We start from the raw sequence: 22,303 nt of genomic DNA, 5'->3' as shown, positions 1-22,303 counted from the left end.
ATTTTATGGTCGGTGACTTTGAAAGATTGTGGGCGCAATGTATTTGTCAGAAATCTCAGGAAGGGTTGGCATAAATTATCCTTCAAATAAAAAAGTTTTCATCAAGAGATTCTCTGTCATATATGGATCTTTTCATTTCATTTCGATGCAACTTTTCTCTGTTATCTTTGACTGGATGTTGAACGGCACAGTTGTATCCGTACTCTCACGCCTTTGCTAGTAGTATTTTCTAAGAGCAGATGTGTGGGTTTCAACTTTCAAGCACATTTCCTCCACTCTCCGTATCAGGTGTTCTCTCGCCGGTGAGAGAGAGTGGTGGAATTTTCAGTTTCATTTCCATTTTCTTGGAAATGCTTCTCTTTCGTGCTCTGATGGGTTCATTTTCTTGATAAGGTAAATGGGTCTCATGATTGTTCTCTTATCTTTTATGGGTTTGGTTTATTTCTTCTGTGTCTTTGGTTTGTTTCTTCTGTTTCTTGTTATCTATTCATACCACGGGGACCTTTCTGATTACCTATTGGCTTTCCTTATGTATGAACCTGATCTACTCTTCTGAGTATGTGCAGTTCTTTTCTTTCTTTGTATGTATAATTTCTTGCACTTTCTATTTTGAAGATCTCAGAGATATTCATGAGTTTACCCATGTAGCTTTTTTTTCCAAAAAAGAAGAAGAAGGAAGAGGACCGCTGCGGTCAATGCAAGCAAAGAAGGGTGTAACCGGATGTCCGGGCCCGTTTGTGCGCACATCGACTAATTCTAGAGCATAACCCAAGTGGCCCCAAGGTTTGGGATGGTTGGCTCTATGAGATTCGAACATGTGACCTCATGGTCAAGCACTTATTGCTTTCTCATGCCCACTTTGCCTGCCCCTTGGGGTTAAGCAAAGAAGGGTTGTGAAATCTGTATTTTGGCTGGAGTCTGACTCGTCATCTTTGTTGTTTGCTGTTGTTTTTACACAAATTCGTGCAAAATTATCTTTCTGGTTACTTGTGATTTTCTTTGATTTTATGTAGAAAGTAGCTACATATTGCAGGTATACTGATTCTATGCACTAAACATAGGTGTAAACTGTTTGTCGTGGAGGGATTCATGAGTAGAAGAAGTTATTAGATTTTAGAGTTATCACAGGTTTGAAAGGGATGCATTGTTTGGTTTTTATTAGCAACAAATTTGGCTGCACTAGTGGTGGATCCGAAATTCCATTCGCAATGCTGTTGGTTGAACAGAGGGAAGTGCTACACCTAGATCTATGCCACACGGACACCATTTTTCGTGGAGATAATCGGGGAAAGAAGGAAGGAACTAGTTGTGTCCGGATTTTGCTAGTCTTAAGGAAATAAATGAATTTAACACTTGGGCCACGAATCATTGATGTAGAGGAGTTGTATTTGTTTGTGATGTATCAAAGGAAGCCCCATTAGATGGTGCCTTTTGGTACACCCTTGTCTTTGTGTGAACGAAATCTTTTTATGTCAACCATGTTACGTGGACTCAGGTGTAACATCGTGTTAGGCTGTGGACTCTAATTTCTTGGACATGGCTTACGTATTTTTGAGTTGGGTAGCGGTACGTGAGATGGTACTCCTTTTACGTACTGTTGATGCTCATGTTTCAATATTGCAGGTTGGAACAAGATATTCCCTGATTCCTGCTTTCACTCTTTAAGTATGACACTTCCTGGATCAAAGGTCTGGCATTCAGTCATGCCTCTTCCTTTACGAAGCAAATCAGTTACCCATCTTCGCATGTTCCCAAAGGCGAAGTCAATGGACTATGATCCAGGCAGAACGCATGTGTATCTCAATGTCTATGACTTGACGCCTGTCAATGGTTATTTCTATTGGGCAGGCCTCGGTGTCTTCCACACTGGCGTTGAAGGTCAGCTTACTCAACTTATTTTGACTAATCATCATCAATCATATGATTTGCTACAAACATGAGACTTGCCACCAATCTGTGCAGTAAAAAGCAGTAATCCATCCTACTTAAGCAGTCTGAGAACTGGGGATACCTTTTTGTAAAAGGATAGTTCATTTCCCCTCACTGTCGTTATTACGCGGTTGACTAGTTTCCTTGATAGAGTCGATTATGCTTAGACTATTACGTATGGCCTCATTAAGTTGCTTTGTCTCACTACACATACCCCAGATTGGGATGTAAAAGGGGATTAGTAAGGCCATCAAATAGACCATGCATTACTCCATATACATTCATTTGCACTTCTTCAGTTCTTCTATAGGATTGTAACCTTTTGAAGCCCACCATTCATCCTTAAGCGTCTTGAAAGAGCGATGAGCAGAGCACAGTACTTGTGGCCTGAAAGCTCGGTGTAGAGAGGTTGGAGGGCATTCTCTGAGAAACCATGTTGCTGCTCTGAAATATTTGATTGTCTCAAATTTATGCTGGGTAGGGCAGTAGACTTTTTGGATCAGAAAGTTTTGATAGGAGTTGCTATATTTGAAGCTTCTTTATTTGATTGTAAACCAAAAGATGCAGCAGTTAAGAGACCGGATATGAAAGCTCTAGGTAGCAATGCTACGGGGAGGGGTAGACTTAAATTGACATTAGATGCTGTTGTGCGCAAAGATATGAGTATAATGGGTTTGTGTGAATAAGTAGCCCTTGACAGAGCTCAATGGAGGAAACGGATTCATGTAGCCGACCCCAAGTGATTGCGATGTAAGGCTCGGTTTGGTTTTGGTATGTTGGCTTATTTTGCGTTCTATGGATCAATTTGTGGCATGATCTTGCAGTTTCTTTGGGAAAGTTTTTCGTTGAGCTGTGCAGCCAAAATAGTTATTTTTCCTTTGTTCAACGTAAATTGAAATTCTTTCTCTCAACCCGATAAACTGTCACAGTTTCTCATCTCTATATGGCTTCCTTTTCTCTTCTCTATAACAACAGTCTGCTGTGAAACAAAAATTATATTTCTCCTCTGTAACTCGAAATCCTGTTTTCAGTATGTTCTGTACATGGATAAACACCGCATAACTATTGGACCTTTCCCACAGAAGGTCTATTAATGAGTGATCGAAAGTCTGCTGTGTCTCTTTTTCCCATATCCAATCATTGTTCAGCAAAGTGAAGAAAATATTTTCTGATTATTCATTTACGCATTGTTGCAGTTCATGGGGTAGAATATGGTTTTGGAGCCCATGACTATCCAACAACTGGTGTCTTTGAGGTTGAACCTCGGAAATGCCCTGGCTTCAAGTTCAAAAAGTCAATATTCATGGGAACAACATACTTGGATCCTTTCCAGTTTAGAGAGTTCATGGAGTATCAGTCCTCAAATTACAACGGCGTTACATATAACTTGATTGTGAAGAACTGCAACCATTTCTGTGAGGATATATGTTACAAGCTTACGGGAAACAGGATACCGCAATGGGTAAATCGACTAGCAAGAATAGGTACTAAATGTCTTTCCTCGAACTCTTTTTAGCTTGTCAATTTGACTAGAAAGAATTACAGCTTTTATTCTTCATGCTTGTGTGTTTGTGCATTGCACACCTACAAAATTTTCTGAATTTACCACCTTTTGTTTATACTCCTTGTGCTTCATCTCAAACGAGGGTTTCATTATTGAGATTGAGGTTGTGTCTTTATCATGGATTTGTGGAGTGATTATCTAGGTATTGAATAATGATTGGGAAGGCAAAGAAACATATGTGGATTTTTCCGATTTGTTATCCTTTCTTTACACGTTCTTTTTCCTTGATAAGTCCCTCCAACAAGTCCACATTCCAGGACTGGTTACAAGACTTGTGGAAGCTGCTACATGTACCTCTTCTTGTTATTTTGTCGTGGTGGTTTCTAGAGTTCATTCTTTTAGCCCTTCTTCCTTTCTTGGTGTTCCCTTCAGGTTCGCTTTGCAACTGGATACTCCCTAAAGCCCTTAAAGCTTCTGCCGTGCGGCACGACCCAAATTTCCCAGTCTATGACAGTGAAAATAAGAGACTGACAAGGTCTTTCAGTTGCTTCTCATCCATTTCAATGCACCAGAGGGAGAGGCAGGTGTCGATATCCTCGTTGTTTTTACACACCCATTACAAAGGCTGCTTACCTCCTTGGGAGGTCAAGAAATCGCAAAATGGTTCCTCAAAAGAGTGAGGACATTTTGTGGAATTCCAATTTTTTCCTAACACGGGCCTTGTCTTTCCTCGCTAGGACGGTAAAATACTCTTTTGCTTCTCTGTAATTGCAGAATGATGCTTCTTGTCCATTTAAGATTGAATTATGGTGGACAAAACTTTTGATGTGCAGAATCATAGTTTGGTAGTAGAAGAAAGCAGATGCACAGACATGGGCTGTTGTATAGGTTATTGTTCTAGGAAATATGTTCGACTCTCTATTCATTTGGCACCTCAATTACTTCTGAGATTTTGTTTTTTGGGGCATTAATGGTTGTATATTGTTCTCTCTCTCTCTCTCTCTCTCTCTCTCTCTCTCTCTCTCTCATTTCCTACCTTGGGAATCGCCTAGCACCACCATTAACTTGCTTACACTTTGATTTTCTTGAAGTTGTCTAGAAAAGGTGCCTCTCAAATTGAGAAAAACAAACTAATTGCCATGAAAGGAAAGCAAGACAAAAGGAACAGGAAGGAACTTTGATTTAGTTCTGCACTGAAAAAAAGAAGCAAAAAGAATGGAGAGTAACCAAAATCCCTCCCAAACCCTCCCGGATGGCAATTTCCTCCATCCCGTGCAGCCATGCCAGCCTTCGATCTCCCTGCCCCAATCCGAGCTGGTATTACCCAACCCGATCAGAAAATGTGCAGCCATGCCAGCCTTCAATCTCCCTGCCCCAATCCGAGCTGGTATTACCCAACCCGATCAGAAAATGGAAAGGGGGTGGTATTTGCTTCCCCGCCCTGTTTTAACCCGACAAGGAGTGGGGAAGGAACAGGGACTATATAAATCCAGCTCCAACTAGAGGTTATTAAAGAAATCTTATCACCTCTGGATGATCAGATATGCATAGAGAAATCAATTGGGCAGTAAAACCACGTCTATAGACACGACCGATAAGGCCAAAACTCCTGCTGTTTCACAAATTCAATTTAGGAAGAAGAAAGTCAACAAAGAGAAAATAACACAATCGTACCACAGTTTACACCAGAATACAACACTTTAAACTGGACCAGATTTGTGTGCTTTCCCAAGGTTTTTAGTACCCACACAATACATGGGAAAGCAAAAGCCAAAAGCACCAACCCAATGTACAATTTCTGCACCTTTGAGCAATGAATTTCAATGCACAAGTAGCGGCTTACATGCACCTGGGGAAGAGTGTCTGTCCCACATAACCGCCGGACATCGCCCTTCTGACATTTGATTCAAACATCTTCGGGTTATCTCTCAATACAGCAGCAGCATCATGATTGAGGGGATCTTCATGATTGGGTTGCTGCTCATACAATAGATGTTCATCACAAAAATGTTACTAAAATCTAACAATGAAGTCGGAATAACTTATTCGGAAAAGAGAAAATAGTTACCGTGAAGAGATGGTATAGTCCATAGATTATCGTGTTTATGTTAAGGACAGGTTTCCAGTCTTCTCTAAGAATGTTAAGGCAGACATTTCCTTCCAAGTCGATGTTAGGATGATAAACCTAAATGCATTAACGGCATTATGTAAGTAACATTGTAGAGAGTCTTTATTTATGGGAAACAGGATCAAATGTTTACCTTAGTCTTGCACTTAACCTTTGGTGGCTCATGAGGGTACATAGGCGGAACTTGGAAAGTGAATATGAATGTACCACCTCTGTCAGAAGAATCAAATGCTTGACATTAAATATCGAGGTCCCACCCAAACGTTAAAAAACCAGAATAACAAGACAGCAAGGAAACACGAGAAACATAGTAGTTTAATGCTTCTCAAAGAACAAAAAAATCTAAGCATACAGACAAGGAAAACAATAAAAAGGAGTTGTGCAGAAAAGTAGGTCTGGAATTTGAACATCAAAGCAAACCTCTAAAAAATAAAGTAAGCTTATAACGTATTAACGTTATATAAGTTGAGATGAGTCTGTCTAGCATGTAGACAAATGGCCAAAATCTTAAGCATTACAATTAGATTCACTAAACACAATGCTCATGAGCATGATAAAGACTGCATCCAATTCGAAGCTAATGGCTGTCCCACCTGTATGTATCAAATTCCACAAGTCAATGCTTGTGTGGACAAATCCCTCTACAGAAAATCTTCAGCCATTTATGGCAATAAGGAAAATCATATTAAACAGGCTGTAGAGCCTTTCCCGGTTTATTCGAGGAAAAGGATTGACCATGTATGGAAGCCAACAATAATCTTCCACAGGTGCTTACCATCTTGATTTCTTAACTGACAGCCCTATGCTGGTAAGTGCTAGTTGAAAACTCAACTTCAAGGAAAACAATTACATTAGCTTGAGTATTCACCCTGAAGAAAACTTTGAAACAACTGTAACTCGTAGAGCAAAAGATGATTTACTATTCTTTAATTTTGGGCCAAGTTTTATAGGAATTTCTATCCGATCCCAAAGAAAATGCTACAGTTTGTCTTTGTGTATGTTGGCTTCAAGCCTAATGCAAACTCCCAATATAGGTTGCATTGCAAATACTGGCATAGGAAAACAAGGGGTTGGAAAAAGATTACTCACAGATAGTATCCTTCGTCTGGTCGAATTGTGACCTCAAAGTTCATCAGGTCATCTTTGCCATTGGGAAACGAAATGCTACAACTCTTTGGTAGGTTCAGTTCACCCATATCTACAGGACAAAGTGCACAAATCTTCTGTAGTTAATATAGAATCTGGGGGATAAGATCAGATACTACCTTTTTTTTTACGTGGTATCACTCTGTTCACATTCCCAGCAAAAAGGATCAAATTGTTACAACTGCATTATTTATATTGAAATACACATAATTGTTCCCAATAACTTCCGGATAGCATGGAATTCTTTAATACCTGAGACGACAGTATACCTCTGTGAAGGCGTAATTCCCCTGCACTTTGCTTCTTGACAGGTGCTGTCCCATTTGGGTTTTCAGCCCTTTGCTTCTCCTTCACCTTAAAGAGCCTAATCATGTTTCCTACAAAGTAAAATCACATATAATTAACTTTTCCGACACATATAAAGAAATATATAAAGTATAGGAGGAAGACGTGCCAGACAACCCTCCCAAGACGAATTCGGCATACTGACTGTTAAATGAGAATAGGAAGGGAAGAATAAGAAGAGTATATATACTATTGACCCCTTTTTTTAAACACGCAATCAGTCACTTTGTTGGGAGAATGCAACTGAAGCTGTCGGGGTGTCCCCGAGGGCACATATTACGTACACAACTTTCCAAACTCCTAGCAAAAGAAGCAAAGACCATGGAGCATCATAAAGTGGACAACAAATACCGAAAATCTAAGACAAATTAAAACCACAGGCTAATGATTGTATTCAAAATCAGCTACAAAGCAAATCCTAGCCCGTTCCCATTTGAACCATATTTCTTTGATTCCATTTAGTAGTAGGGATCTTGTGTGGCGTATTGGCATCACTACTGAAAGGAACAGTATAAAATTTCCATTCAGAGGGTTTTGAAAACAGAATAGTAGAATCCTCTTCCTGTTTCTCTTTGTATCTTGGTGTGTTCATAATCCTTTTTCTTCGTGTTTTCTTTTTGGTTTTTTGCTTTCTCAGAAATCCTGCTTGCAATGCAACAAGTTGGCCAAAAACTTCAATCTCGCAATCCACTCATAAAATTTGTAATCTATACATTTCGGTCCCAAGGGCCACAGCCTTACATACAGTCCCTCTCGATTGCAAAAAGGGGTAGAAAGAAAACAAAAGAAGAGAGAATCACATCACTTGTTTCGATAACCAAAAGAGCAACCACAATTTATCTATTTTCTTCCCTTTTCTCACAATATACAACAGGGGCCTATTAGAGCAGGGTTTCCCCTTCCCTTCCTCTCTCCACAACTCCCTAACCACACCAAGAGACTTTCCTAGCTAAGCTAGTAACTGGGAACCTGAACCTCATGCATTAACATCTTAGCAATATAAGAGACAAATTCTATTTTTTGCCACAAAAGTATTATTTTTAAGCATCTAGATTACCAATACAGATTCAACAAGCAGAAACAAAAACACAGACTCAGAGTCAGAGAGACGATCGGGGAGAGAGAGAGAGAGAGGTACTGTACTTATCCTACCGACGACGACGATCGTTGCCGGGGGTGTGTTCGATTAAAGATTCAGATGTTGGGGTGATCGACAATAATTTGGGGCAGATATTTATAGAGACAAATTCTTGGTTTTACACATTCCCCCCTACAATATTATAATATGTCATATTTATCCCTATAAGACTAAAAATTATGGAATAGACCCCAACTGTCCCAAATATGTCTTTGTTGGGTCTCTCGTGTAGCAATTAGCAAACTTGATTTTAGTTTGGATTTGTTAACCAAGTGTCCGATCCGGTTGACTTACAGGTTTACTGTCTTTGAACGTACGTGCTTTTTGCGTCGGTGTAGGGAGCATTTGCGACACATTTTAAAACATAAACTACCGTTGCAAATGTTATGCACCGACGCAAAGGAGAAAACCATACCAATTCAATTGCTTTATTGTGATAAGACTTTGAAACTCCACTCGATAGTCGACGTAGATCTCTCTCTATAGAGCTTGTAAACCCTAGCAACCAACCAACAATGTCGAGCTCCCACTGATCGTCCTTGTGGTGATATGATGGAAAAGTGGTGGAAAATAGAGAATTCTAACATTGTTTGGATGAATAAAAATAAAGAAAATGGATCCACCAAATCTCACCCCAAATCAGGCCTGAAAACGACTGAGTTGTTTGCAAGTAAGTCGAACCTCGGCTCGTCACGGACTCGGCTCTACTCAGCTCATTGATAAACGATTCGAGCATTGAGTTCAGATTTTAAGCTTGTTTAATAAATGAGCCGTCTCTAATTACTTTGTACTAACTCCCTTTGCTTACAAAACCTTGGCTTGTTTTGTAGAAACTCAGCTCGTTTATAGAAATTTGTTGGCTGGTTTCAAGACTGGGCTTGGTTTGGGTCGGCTTGGCTATGCTCGTTTGCAGCTATAACCCCGAGTTCCTTTTTTCTTCGTCATTTCTTACAATCCGAGGGGGCCTCCTGGCAATTCACAATTTCTACGAATACACTGACTTTGCATCACAACTCCACAGTCGACGGAGATCTCTCTCTTTCTCTGTAGAGCACGTAAACCCTAGCAATCAACAATGGCTCGACTCTCACTGATCGTACTCATCACAATAATCCCCTTCATATTAACCCTCTGCAGCTCTTTCTCTCCCGAAAACCCCACCGACCGTCGGATTCTAGTCTTGCTCGACGACCTCGCCCTCCAATCCTCCCACTCCCTCTACTTCAGCTCCCTCCAGTCTCGCGGCTACGCCCTCGACTTCAAACTCGCCGACGATTCCAAGATCGGATTGCAGCGTTACGGCCAGTACTTGTACGACGGCTTGATCCTCTTCTGCCCCTCCATTGACCGTAAAAATCCTATCTTTATCTTTTCTTATGTGTAGGTATAGTGATGTGGAATGTGGATTCTTTTTTTTCTTGAAGTTTTGGCTTGAATTTGGTTGGATTTCGCAAGTTTCCGGTTTATGGCGCCGTTCATTTGCACGGAAAGGATTGAAAATGATGGGAAAAAAAAATCATATTTTCTGTAAATTTTTGTGTGTCGAGTTACGAAGAAAATTGTAGGACCACAAGTTCAACCTTTTCATTGGGAAAAAATTCAATCTTTACCTATTCTTATGTATGGATTTAGTGATGTGGATTTTTTTGTTGTTGATGTTTTTGACTTGATTTTGGTTGGATTTCGCCAGTTTTTTGGTTTATGGCGCCGTTCAGTTGCGTGAAAATGTGTGGAAATGGTGAAAAAAAAAACTTTCCTAAACTTTCTTGGTGTTGAGTTACTAATACTAAGAAAATTGTAGAACCACGACTTCTTCAACATTCCCATTGGAAAAAAAATTCCGTCTTTATCTATTCTTCCATGTAGATATAGTGATGTGGATTCTTTTTTTGAAGTGTTGGCTTGAATTTTGTTGGATTTCGCAAGTTCCAGGTTTTATGGTACAGTTGCACGGAAATTATTGAAAATGATTAAAAAAATTCAACTTTTCTGTTACTTTATGTGTTGAGTTGTGAAGCAAATTGTAGGACTGCAACTTCAACCTTCCCATTGGAAAAAAAACCTTTCCTCCTAATAGATCCTTCTGAAAAGAAGGAATTTAAGTTTTCAGAAAAATTCTTTTTCAAAAGAGCACGCAGGAAAATAAATGTCATTTTCCTTTCTTTCACTTTTCCAATACATTTCCCATGCAGTATTTTTGACAAATGAATCTTTTACTTGGAAATGGAGGTTTGTGTTTGGACTTTGGTTATTGTGAATTTGAGAAAATGCTGTTTTTATTTACACCTCTTTGCCCTCGATTGTAATTGTTTGTAGGTTTCGGAGGGTCCATTGATTCGGCAGCCATTGTGGATTTCGTTGATTCGGGTCATGACTTGATTATTGCAGTTGATAATTCTGCCTCTGAACGAATTCGAGAGATTGCTACAGAGTGCGGTGTTGATTTTGATGATGTAATTATACGAACTTTGTGTTTGTTTCTTGTTGAGGACCTCAGTGGCGGAACCAGAATTTCCTTATGGGGGGTGCTTAAACCTAAAAGTTAAAACACAGGAAATTAACTTAAAACACACACTATATTTCCATGTAAAAGAGTATAACCAGTTGCCATTCACACTTGGCAAAAGTGTTTTACATGGATAAGAAGATTTTGAATACAGATCTCAAGTATTTTATAGAATAGAATACAACATTCTTTCAAGTCAAAAAAATTATCTATGATTGAGTCTTTTGTAAAGTTTAGAATGCTATGAAAAAGAGTAGAAGAGTACATAAACCCAACTTATTTGGTAAAGGTTAAAACCTGAAATTGCTTAACTTATTAGGTTAGACGAGAGCGGAGAGCCCAATATAAATTTAATTAAATTTTGGTTTTAAAATGGGGTTTGGGCCTTGTAGGGGGGCGTCTGTTCTATGGAACCTGAAGAAGTTAGTATCAATAAGTAGTAGTATATATGTAGCCGTAATATGCACCCCCACCCTATAGTGTAGTTCCACCCCTGGTTGAGGTGGATCTATGGTAGTGATCCTTTTTTTTTTCTTTTTAAAATCTATTTACGAACTAATATGTGGAAACTTGAGCTGATCCTAGAGTATATGTTGATTTTAGCTATAATGGACTTCAGTTTATGAATTTTGTTTATTTATTTATGTATGTAGGATCAGGCGGCTATGGTTATTGATCACACCAGCTATGCAGTTTCAGACACGGAAGGTGATCATACGTTGATTGCGAGCGATGATTTCGTTCAGTCTAAGGTGCTTTTGGGAAGCACGAAAATTGAGGTGATTTCCAGTGTCAAATATTGTCTTGTGGCTGAGTTTGTCTACAACTGATATGGGATAGTTTACTTCTCCCTATTTACGAAACAATAATTTGTAAAATGATCTTAGTTTACAGTTTGTCTGGCATCAAAAAGCACTACTTTGAATTACTAGAGCTTCTTAAATGTCCCGGCTGGATATTTAGCGGCCACTGGTATGCTTTCCAGCAGTGAGTCAGTGACAGTTTTCCAAGCAACCCCCCACTCCCTCATTAATTCAGACTTGCATTGGCACTTTATATGCATTTTAACATTCTGTTGCTTATGGCCTTTGAATCATGACATGTTCATCAGTAGGCATGTTTGTCTTATGCGCATCTCTCCAGTCTAACTGATTTCTGCCAAATTTCTGCAGGCTCCTGTACTCTTTCAGGGAATGGGTCATTCATTGAATCCTGCCAATAGCTTGGTAAACTCTCTCCTTCGTATCTGACTTAATGCATGTTGACTCCACAATAAAAGAAATTAAAATTGTTCAAGGCTTAATTGATTAGTGATGAAATAAAAATGGATATTTTTGGATTTAACTGCTCTGTAGTTTCACTGTTTCATTGTAGTAAGAGAACTTATATCTGCACAACTTTTAATCTTTTATAGGTGTTGAAAGCTCTTTCAGCGTCCTCGTCAGCATATTCTGCTAATCCCAAAACCAAGTTATCAAATCCTCCCTCCCTCACTGGATCTGCAATTTCTTTGGTCTCAGTTGTGCAGGTAGGATGATGTTTGACAATTCCTTTGCCTGCTCTCTCTCTCTCTCTCTCTCTCTCTCTCTCTCTCTCTCTCTCTATGTCTGTGTGAGCATGCACGTGTGAATTTTCCATCTCTTCGACTTTGTAGTTAATAACTATCTTTCCTGGGTCTAATCGTTGAAGGGAAAGCAGCATGCACGTGTGAATTTTCCATCTCTTCGACTTTGTAGTTAATAACTATCTTTCCTGGGTCTAATCGATGAAGGGAAAGCAGGAATTTTGCATCGCTGCTATCTTGCTTTGTTGACTTAATAAACGTTAAGAGAGGGTAAACTGTAAGCTAACAAAGTGTTGTCTACTTGTCTGCATATTTAAATTGAGCTATTGTTTTTTCTGATGCTTTATGCTTTTGACGCCATGAGAATGAATCACTTTAGTTCATTTCATTCCCAGATATGTAAGTACTGGGATCAATGAAACTGATTGATCATTGTTCCTTATATGTAATATTTCTTAAAGCCTGAGTTATAGGAGTATATTAGAAGGTTCCACATCTCACCCTTGGAGGCAGCTGCATAAAAGACTTGCTTACTTATTTTCTGCATATGTCTAATCCTGATCTGTGTTACATGCATGAAAAAGCTACTGTTGAAACTAGAAGTAACACAGAGATAAGTCTGTATTCCTGGAGAAAGTCCATGAATAAGTCATTAAAACTTCTTGTAGCCAGTGGGTGATGCAACTTTTTCGCAACATAAAGTGAACCCAACTGTATTTTTTAATGACGCAAACCCATTTGTTGCCACGTTTGTAACAGTTATTTTGCGCTGCAGGCAAGAAACAATGCCCGAGTGCTGATCGCTGGCTCATTAAGCATGTTTAGCAATCGGTAGGTGGTAGGTGGTAGGTAGTAGTTGTTAGCTGACTATGAATTTCACCAACGTATTCATCTGCTATAATAAACTTTGGCTCTGTATGCAGATTCTTCAGATCTGGGGTGCAGAAGGCAGGGAGCTCAATCAAGTGAGTGAAGCTTTCCTTACCTTTTTTCCGATTAGATTTAGGGTTAGGCATGCATTTTTTGAAATCTGTTTCCCTTCTTCCTGGTTTGACTCTTGAATTTGCGGGATTCCAATCATCTGCTTTACTCAATACTGTTTAAGGTATCGCGGTTAATGATTATTCCTACCTCTTTTGCATATAGTTTGAAGGATGCTATCCTGGCTGACAGCCTGACACCACTGTGACCTTTATAGATTTACTCCTTCCCTAACGTTTTAGTTTCACTTATAGAGAATGACGCAGATTATCTTCCACTATCCATATAATTTGTAGAGTAATTGCTTTGGTTTGGTGATAAATGGACATAGAGAGCTATTGCCTATTGTCTTGTCAATGAAGCTACGAGCTGGCCCCAGGGACAAGATGATGCATAAACTGTAGAAATTTGTATTGATTATTTGAGCTTATGAAGTTTAATCGGCTAATAAAGTTTACTTTGTTGGGCTGCTTGTGTGATGTGTTTGGGACCTTGCCCTTAGTTTGGTTCGGCATTACCCAAATGGACATGAAATTTCCTTAGTCCTTTTTTCTTTGAAACAAAGCCAAGCGTTCCCTTGCTTTTGCTGTTGTCGTTTTTGGGTTTTTTTTTTTGTAAAAAACAAGCCTTCCCTTCCCTTCTTTTATCATATGCCAAGTTGCCAACTGAATTTTGGAAACCTGGTCTAATAAAACTGAAATAGTGCTGGTGATCATTATTTGGGTTTGGCTTGAGCCGCATGACCAATTACAAGCTATGGTTCTTTGGGTTTTCTCCCTTCTCTTTCTTTATTAGCTAGAGAATAACTTCACAATTTATGGATTTGGATCCTGAAGTAACTTTAATGTTAGATGCTGATCAGAAACATAAATAGCAGCATTCTCTTCTGGACCTCATCAAAGATGTTTTTTCCTTTGATGTTGACCTGTGGCCCTCAAGTTTGGCCTTATTGAGTTGGGTTGATTAAGTGATTGCATTGTCTAGGATTGAAGTATGAGAATTGAGAATTGCAGCATTCTCTTCTGGACCTCATCAAAGATGTTTTTTCCTTTGATGTTGACCTGTGGCCCTCAAGTTTTGGCCTTATTGAGTTGGGTTAATTAAGTGATTGCATTGTCTAGGATTGAAGTATGAAAATTGAGAATTGCACTGGAACTTGTAGTGGTGATAAATTCTCTGTGATAGATGAAGTTCTTATGTGAAAATTTTGTATGGGAAATTTTTTGTAAAGTTATTTTGTTAATGTTCATGGCTAGTGGAAAACTTCTGCTGTTTTTACTAACGATTATGAATATACTATCTACTATTTAGAATTCCCTTGTTTGACTTGTTGCACTCCATATTCAAAGAGTCTTGAATGGAGAGGATGATTCTGTGTCCAAATACGGTTCATATTTCCAATCTTCTTGCACTATGCTCCTTATATTAGCAAACTGCTTTTTCTTTCTATCAATCTAGTGGGTAAATTTTATCCTGTGATTGCAGACATGCAAAATCTGGTAATGAGCAGTTTTTGACGGAACTTAGCAAGTGGGTTTTTCATGAAAGAGGTCATCTCAAGGTGAGAAATTTTAACTAGCTGTCTTGTCTTGCCAGTCATATAAACTTTATTCTGACCATAAGATCTGATCCTTCTCTGTTCGTCGTGGTGTTCACTAAGTAATGAGTTAGTTTTATAACAAGGTTACTTCCATTTTGGTAGACATTTTTTAAGCTTCCGCTTTGTCACCTTTTAAAGTTTTGTATGCTTTTTGATCATCAGGCTGTGAATGTTAGACACCACAAAGTTGGGGAAACTGATGAACCTGCCATGTACCGAATCAATGACGACCTGGTAAAAATTTCCACTGATTTTGTGCCGTGGTGAAGACGTAATAAAGAGAAAAAGTTTTGCTTCTGCTAACGCTTATGTCTGATTGAAGGAATACGCTGTTGAAATTTATGAGTGGTCTGGCAAGAGCTGGGAACCATATGTGGCCAATGATGTTCAAGTGCAGTTTTACATGATGAGCCCCTATGTTTTGAAAACATTATCAACTGATCAGAAGGTACAGCAAGTGATTTCTAATTTCAAAACTGCCATACGTCTAGCATAGGCCACTTTGTATGAAGTTATGAACAACTGTCCTCATAATTATATGTTTCCACAGGGCCTCTATTTTACTGCTTTCAAGGTTCCAGATGTTTATGGTGTATTCCAGTTCAAGGTAGAGTACCAGCAGCTTGGATACACAAGCTTGTCCCTATCAAAGCAGGTACTCTCTCTCTCTCTCTCTCTCTCTCTCTCTCTCTCTCTCTCTCTCTCTCTCTCATGTGTCATGTATTGGATTTGGTCTGGAAATTGGAAAAGCCGAGATTTAAGCACGATAATCTGCTCTGATGTGCTCAATTTTTCTTTGAAAATGTCAAATAACATGATAAGATTGAAAAATGAGGTAAATTAGAACAACTTGGCATACCCTTGAGAATCTGATATTGGACCTCCCAAATATGTGTTTGACCTGAAAATGCATTTTATGGCCAGTTGTATTTCATCTCACTCCCAAATGGGAACATGCAGGATTCAGGTCAATGACGGGACCTTGTTATGTGTGTCTTATATTGTGTGTCCATTCTCTTTTACCAGGTACATTGGCAAGAGAAACACACAGGGTTATGTGTTTTACATATTTAAGAGAATCAAATGAAAAATAAGTCTTGAGATCTTTCTCTGGTGTATCTTGCCCAGCGACTAAGTAGCATTAGGAAATTATAGAAGCATGAATAAATGGTTTCTTTAGTAGCAGCAGTTGAATTTGCTAATTTATTGTATGAGGTCGACACTCTATTTCTTCATTGGCTGCTACCTTGGACTCTTTACCATTGGAAATTCTACATCTGCAGATTCCTGTTAGACCCTTCAGACACAATGAATATGAAAGATTCCTAACAGCAGCTTTCCCGTATTACGGAGCTTCTTTCTCCATGGTAACTTCTATCTTTCTCTGGTGGATACATTCTTATGATATTGCATGTTTGATGTAAACTCGATATACTAATGTGGTATAGGAGCTCTGGTTCCAGGATGTCCTAATAGTCCTACGTTAATGTCTTGTCACAACTCACACGGCGTTGCTGAAAAAAAAAAACTCATGACGTTTGTACACTTTGTCTGCTTGTGTTTGTGCACCTTGTTCAAAAAATTTGTTTGTTTCATCTTGAGTGTTTGACATGATTGAATGTCAAATAGGAGGAAAGATAGAAGGAATACACTACAAGCTGGGCCTTCTTGCCCTTCTCAACCTCATCCTATGTTTCTTAAGTGATATGATACTTTTAAATCATAATTGGTCGCCCAACTTCTTGGAAGGATGTCAATTACATTTTCCATATGAAGCAAAGCATCTTGACTGTGTAGGCTTAAGTTCTCGTGTGTGCTACAACATCAAGGTAGCGGGGATTTTATTAACAGCCTTTTTAGGAAATTGCATGTAATTCCCATAGGGTAGCAGAAATCGTAGTATTTTGGGCTAGCAACTCCCTCAACTGCCTGATTGTTAATTTTTCAGATACACAAATGGTGCTTAGAAAATTCTTCCTCCTGGAAGGACCATTGCCCTTTTGGTTTCTCACTTTCTTAAAATATTCTGTGATCTACTGCTCTTGCCTTCGTTAGAAGTACATCTGTATAGTTTTGAAGTATTTGCCTTCCATTATAGATGCTGGCAATCTGTATGCCAAGGTTTTGATCATGTAATGTTTGGACGATGATGCAGATGGCAGGTTTCTTTATCTTCACATTTGCGTACTTGTACAACAAGTAGGTTCAAAGCATTTGCGGCAACAAGATTTTGTAATGGGATCAACAGCACCTTCTAAAGTTTGACTTAGCAGCATGAGGACATTTCTCTCTTTTTTTCCCTTTTTCTTTTTTTATATCCTCGAGGCACTATTTACATGTATCAGCTTAAGCAACCATTTTTGCCACTGCTGTATTTGCAGCAGAAGAGTGGACCATTGGCTATCAGGAATTTTTGGTCTTCTCTGAAAGGAATGGATTGGTTTCTCAATGTTTTAAGCTCAAGAGTCACTTGAATGGTTCTCTGTTTAGGGGATGTTGTGCTGGCTAATTTTCTTAAACTGAGTAAAAGCCTTTCTGCTAATTAATGTCTATTTCACCAACCTTTCTATCTGCAGCCACTTGCTGATATCCCCTCAGATATCCCTGTAAACTCGAAGCTATAGATTGCAGCTGTTTTTCATCAAAGTTGTCATTTAATCTACCCGCTCATCCAAATTCTCTCTTAGTCTTTACGGTACATATCCAAATTCTCTCTTTTACTTGTTCATTACGGGGGTTGCCTTAAGTGCTATCAATTCGGCTGTTCATATCGGTAATGGATGGCCAGATCGGCCGCTGCGCACTAAGGATTTCCAATTCTATTAATATCAAGCTTGTCTTTCCTAAGACTCTTTAACCAGATTCTTTCAACAAAAACTTCCTTCACCTGGAATTTCTTTCATCAAACTTTAAATTTTAAATTTTATGTGGAGCTTATTTCGGGTCTCAGAAAAATCCAAAAAAATACTGATAAATTTTAAAATATTATTTTATGGAGTCCTGTAAAAAATCAGCTTTAACGGATATCGGTAAGTATTATTTCTAGATTTGTAGTGAAGAAACTGTGCAGATGAACAATTTCATCTCTACGAATCAAGAAATAGTACTTACCGATATCCATTGGAGCTGATTTTTTACAGGACCCGATAAACAATATTTTAGAATTTATGGATATTTTTTAGAATTTTTGTGAGATCCAAAATGAGCCCCACATAAAATGTAGTGTAACATATAGTATAACTATGTATTGTATGTAGCATCACTCCAAAACAAAGCATTATAAGTAATCTTTTACGAATTACAGAATTAATTAAAAGTTTTACTACATCACTACAAAGCAGGTGAATAATGGTAGGGAATTGATTTCTATGCTTTTTTTTTTTTTATAATTACTCTTTTTTATAAATTTTAATATTGAAAGATTTTTTTTTTTTTGCTGAAAAACAAAAAAGAAAGTATAGATATAAAATAAAATAAAAAAAAGAGTGTAGAAATGTACGATTTTTCATATCAAACTAAAATAATGGCTTGAAGTTGAAGGATGTGTGAATTTCTTTATTTCATATCAAACTAAAAGAGTGTAATAATGGATTTAGGTTCTCTCCTTTCTTTTTTTAACAATCGCAAGGTCCTACCCTACCGCAAAACAAAACAGGATCGCTCCAACAGCCTCAATTGGAGCAGTGTTCGAACTCTCCCTTCTCATCACTTGATCTAGCCCCAAATTGGCCGCCATTGGGTTCTAGGGCTCTGTTCGATAAATGGATTGGAGGTTGGGATTGGATTGCTAAGGCGATAGTATTAATAATACTGTGTTTGGTTTCCAAAATTGATCCAGATTGATAGTCCCATGGGATGAACAGTCCGGCTCATAGAGATATTAGCATGGGACTTGGTATTCGTAGTCCAATCCCGACCTCTTCTCATTACCAATTTCTTCTATCAATCCAATCTCATCATCTAATCCGATCTCAAACAAACATGATATTAATAATCTTATCATCTAATCACATTCCAAATAAACATACTCATTACCAATCCCTTCTCATTACAAATCTCAATCCTAATTTCATCTCCTTACGAATTCTATCAATCTATCACTGTATTCAAATTGGGACCTTAGATCTCTCTTCAAGTGATACCCAAAAGGCAAAAATGGTAAGAGCCCATTTTGAATGCGAAGGGAATTGTGCAAAACCAAACAAGAGGGACTGTAATGGAGATTTCATTGGATGAGGCTAATTATAAACCGATAACGATTACAAAAAACATTTTTAGTATTTTTTCCGACAATCAATTCGAGCTCCGTTTCCAGCTTCAGTGTTGTTCCAAGCCAAAAAGAATTCAAAAAGGCAGAAAGAAACAAAGCGTGGGAATGTGCGGAAAAGCTACTAGTAAACGCCTTCTGGTAACAATAGAAGGCGTTATCAGCGAAACTTCCGCAGAGTTTTCTCTTCGCCTCCCATGAATCAGATAAGCACTCAATCCAGCTTATCTGGGATTATGAAGGCATACACATAGATAGATACACACACACACACACACGAGAGAGAGAGAGAGAGAGAGAGAGAGAGAGAGAGAGAGAGAGAAGGGGAGAGATGATTTGCACATTCTGGAACCAGTAAGTCTTAACATGTTGCAATTTATAGTTGGACAGTAGAAAAGCCCTAGGCTGTTTTGGAGGATTTGGGCTTTCTTTTTGGTTCCCAGCAGTTCGCAATACATGAACTTGGCCCAATTTGTTTTGGTCCATTCTACTTCCAACCTTGATGCTTGTTATTTCTTAATTTTTTTTTTTCAGAGATATACAGTAGAGTTAGTAGGTTAGTTGTCAGTTGGGAAGGGAAAGAGCCGTCACAATAGTGGGGCAACCCTAAATAAGAGCCTCCACAATTCTCTCGCTGTTGGTGAGAGTCGAACTCGAGACCTCCTAATGGATTGGAGGTCCAAGTTCTACCCGCTTGACTAGTCCCGGGATTCTCATTTCTTAACCTTGAACATGTGGAATAAGAAATAAAAGCAAGGGACCAATAGTTTTTGTTAGGTGTAAGCGCAAAAATAAATTTTACATACTTGCAAAAACTCACACGAGTGGAGAGTTCTTTATTTTTTTTTTCCCCGGCGAAAGTAAATATTGTTAGTTATATAGTTAGCGAGGTTTTCAATCTCAGTTAAATGAACAGGAGTACATGGTGCCTACCACTGGTGTGGACTGTCACTCCACTTGCGATGGAGAGTTCTACAGACACTTTTCATTTCTGTGCGCGTAAGTATTTACACAAATTTATCTATGTCTTTAGCTTCTTTTTCTTTACTTGGAATCTCAAACATTTGTGCAGTTGTAATCCTAAGTGTAATTAGCACTCTGGATTGTTTGCTGATGACCAAAAATCCTTCATTTATTTCCCTTAAAAAGTTCCAAAAATAGCTTCGGCATCTCAATTGTATTATTTCTGTGGATATGGGTCGGTCATATATTGCTTTGTTTGGTATAGGCTGCAGAGTCAGATTTTCAATTTTTGAAGCTAAAAAAACTCATTGAAGCCCAACATGTTTGGCATAGGTAGCCTTTTCTTTGTTGCTACAAAGTGCCAATTTCCCCTCCCTCAAGTTTGTCTCCACAATGGTCTCGAGTATCCTGCCATTCTATTAATTACATTGCAGCCTCCAAGGCAAGAGTTCTACCCCCAAAAAAACACCCTTTGTTAATGGAGTAACAGATACTTTCAACTTGTAGAATCTCGTAAGCCTTGAATCAAGGTTATGAATTCCGTATCGTACCGATTGGTACATACCAGATTGGGTGAATCCGGTGCCCCACACATTAAATACTATCCTGACTCTAATACCGGCAAGTACCGCAAAATTCGGCCACTCCCGGGCGAGATGATAGTACCGACGATTCCGAATGGTACTGTTTCTGCACTTCGATCTCTATATGGATAATGAAGGCATATTGGCCGGTCGAAACCACAGAGAGATAGAGAAGTAGCTATAACTGTGATTTCATGAGAGAGAGAAACTTGTCGAGTTGTCGACCAATCGGAACCCTCGAAGCAATAGACCCAGTAAAACTTGAAGGGAAAATTTCACGTAGGTACGTGACCTTTCACACAAATCACACATAAACACCTGATCTTTTTTAAATTTCATATAAACACCTGACCTTTCTAAAAACTCATTAATTCAACACCTGTCGTCACCCCTCCGTCTAAAACCAAACGGAATGGCTGAGTTGGATAAAAACTCAGGTGTTTCCCTCCAAATCCAACACCTGACCTATCTTAAATTTCATATAAACACCTGAGCTTCCAAAAAACTCATCAATTCAACACCTGCCAAGACCAACAGCCAAGACAAATTCCATTCAATTCAACATTCAAAAGAGCACAAACTAGAGCTCAAGACAATCACTGAATGCAACATAAATGCAGCAAAGTGAATTACATAAGCCAAAGCCATTCCAACATCACAATACATAACCATTTGCAATACCAAGTTCAATAAGCAAAAAATAGAACCATTACATGTTCAGTAAAGCTAAAACAGGACCATTACATGTTCAGGACTATTACATGTTCAAACAACTAATTGATATGCATTCCAGTTTCGTAAAAGGAATTACTTGTTTGCACCACACAAAAAAGTTGGTTCAGAATTTGACTTGGCTACACAAAAAGTTATCCACCACTTAAGAACTTCAATTGATAACCACTTCACCACCTTACAGCCTTTTTCACCTACACAATGATGATAATTACTTAGCAAAAAACACATAATGTACAATAAATGTTAGAACTGTGGCTCACATGTTAAGTATGAAAAGACAGTAAGGAGTTCTAGAAAGAAAGTCAGATGCCGGAGCGGAACGAGTGGTGTAACGCTCCTGAATTTTGGTCAATAAAAATTTCGTTAAATATTTGAATTTTATTTGAATTACTTATTTTTTCTTTGAGTGGCTATATGATTCCTTGTTAATTTTCGTCGTAGTTAGATTTTGGTCTCGACTAGAAATCCTACTTGACCAATTTAGTTAGTTTCTAACCGACTGCTTGGAGGAATCGAGCAACCAACTCACCTAGTAACTAGATGAACCTTTTGAACCTTTTGCCTTTACCCATTGGTCCATAATGTTAGGGTGATTTTCGTCCATTGGATAATAAGCTTTTCATTATAATATTTGACTAAAAGTACATATAGTCTTTTCAAAATTTTATTTTAAGTATAAAAGTATTTGTACTTCTTTTATCATTTGGTCATTAACCGCTAGGGAAATTATTACCCATTGGGTAATAGCCTTAATCTTCCTACCAAGTACAAGGTTTTATTTTAATAATCAAGATTTGGATTCCCGTGTACTTTTATGTATTAAACTATTGGGGTATATCTAAACCCTAGATTTTCAAAGTACTTTATTTATTAAATTAGTACTTGTACTTTATTATTACTTTAATGGAAAGAA

General features: G+C 38.4%; 3 protein-coding genes and 1 non-coding gene across 7 annotated transcripts; 2 read left to right on the top strand and 2 right to left on the bottom strand.

Annotated features, from left to right (window-relative positions):
* The first annotated feature begins 154 nt into the window (after positions 1–154).
* Positions 155–4,404, top strand: LOC131307892 (deSI-like protein At4g17486). The gene is made up of 4 exons (XM_058334624.1): positions 155–393; positions 1,624–1,878; positions 3,126–3,413; positions 3,866–4,404. Exons 2-4 carry the CDS (start codon positions 1,668–1,670, stop codon positions 4,111–4,113), a joined length of 747 nt encoding a protein of 248 aa, XP_058190607.1. The 5' UTR covers positions 155–393; positions 1,624–1,667; the 3' UTR covers positions 4,114–4,404.
* A 624-nt stretch (positions 4,405–5,028) lies between these two features.
* On the bottom strand, positions 5,029–8,278 carry LOC131307894 (NEDD8-conjugating enzyme Ubc12). 4 transcript variants are annotated; one of them, XM_058334629.1, is made up of 6 exons: positions 8,196–8,278; positions 6,977–7,084; positions 6,651–6,759; positions 5,695–5,773; positions 5,502–5,618; positions 5,029–5,410 (listed from the first exon to the last, which is right to left on the bottom strand). In XM_058334629.1, the coding sequence occupies exons 2-6, from the start codon at positions 7,077–7,079 to the stop codon at positions 5,273–5,275; spliced, it is 546 nt and encodes a 181-aa protein (XP_058190612.1). In that variant the 5' UTR covers positions 7,080–7,084; positions 8,196–8,278; the 3' UTR covers positions 5,029–5,272. The 4 variants fall into 4 exon arrangements, with proteins under 4 accessions (XP_058190612.1, XP_058190611.1, XP_058190613.1 ...); XM_058334628.1 differs by having other exon boundaries at positions 8,205–8,263; XM_058334630.1 differs by lacking the exon at positions 8,196–8,278 and adding an exon at positions 7,243–7,352.
* Positions 8,279–9,090: 812 nt separating this feature from the next.
* LOC131307888 (dolichyl-diphosphooligosaccharide--protein glycosyltransferase 48 kDa subunit) lies at positions 9,091–17,330 on the top strand. The gene is made up of 13 exons (XM_058334618.1): positions 9,091–9,539; positions 10,507–10,643; positions 11,350–11,475; positions 11,869–11,922; positions 12,111–12,224; positions 13,036–13,091; positions 13,184–13,225; positions 14,727–14,802; positions 15,004–15,075; positions 15,164–15,289; positions 15,392–15,496; positions 16,125–16,208; positions 16,997–17,330. The coding sequence occupies exons 1-13, from the start codon at positions 9,266–9,268 to the stop codon at positions 17,042–17,044; spliced, it is 1,314 nt and encodes a 437-aa protein (XP_058190601.1). The 5' UTR covers positions 9,091–9,265; the 3' UTR covers positions 17,045–17,330.
* A 1,884-nt stretch (positions 17,331–19,214) lies between these two features.
* LOC131309093 (small nucleolar RNA snoR83) lies at positions 19,215–19,343 on the bottom strand. Its single transcript, XR_009194760.1, has one exon. It is a non-coding gene; the product is annotated as a small nucleolar RNA snoR83 (small nucleolar RNA).
* Positions 19,344–22,303: the final 2,960 nt, after the last annotated feature.

Source organism: Rhododendron vialii, chromosome 11a (assembly GCF_030253575.1).
Source record: "Rhododendron vialii isolate Sample 1 chromosome 11a, ASM3025357v1".
NCBI lineage: Eukaryota > Viridiplantae > Streptophyta > Magnoliopsida > Ericales > Ericaceae > Rhododendron > Rhododendron vialii.
The sequence above is the reverse complement of the archived record's forward strand: the minus strand, read 5'-3'. Positions and strand labels throughout refer to the sequence as shown.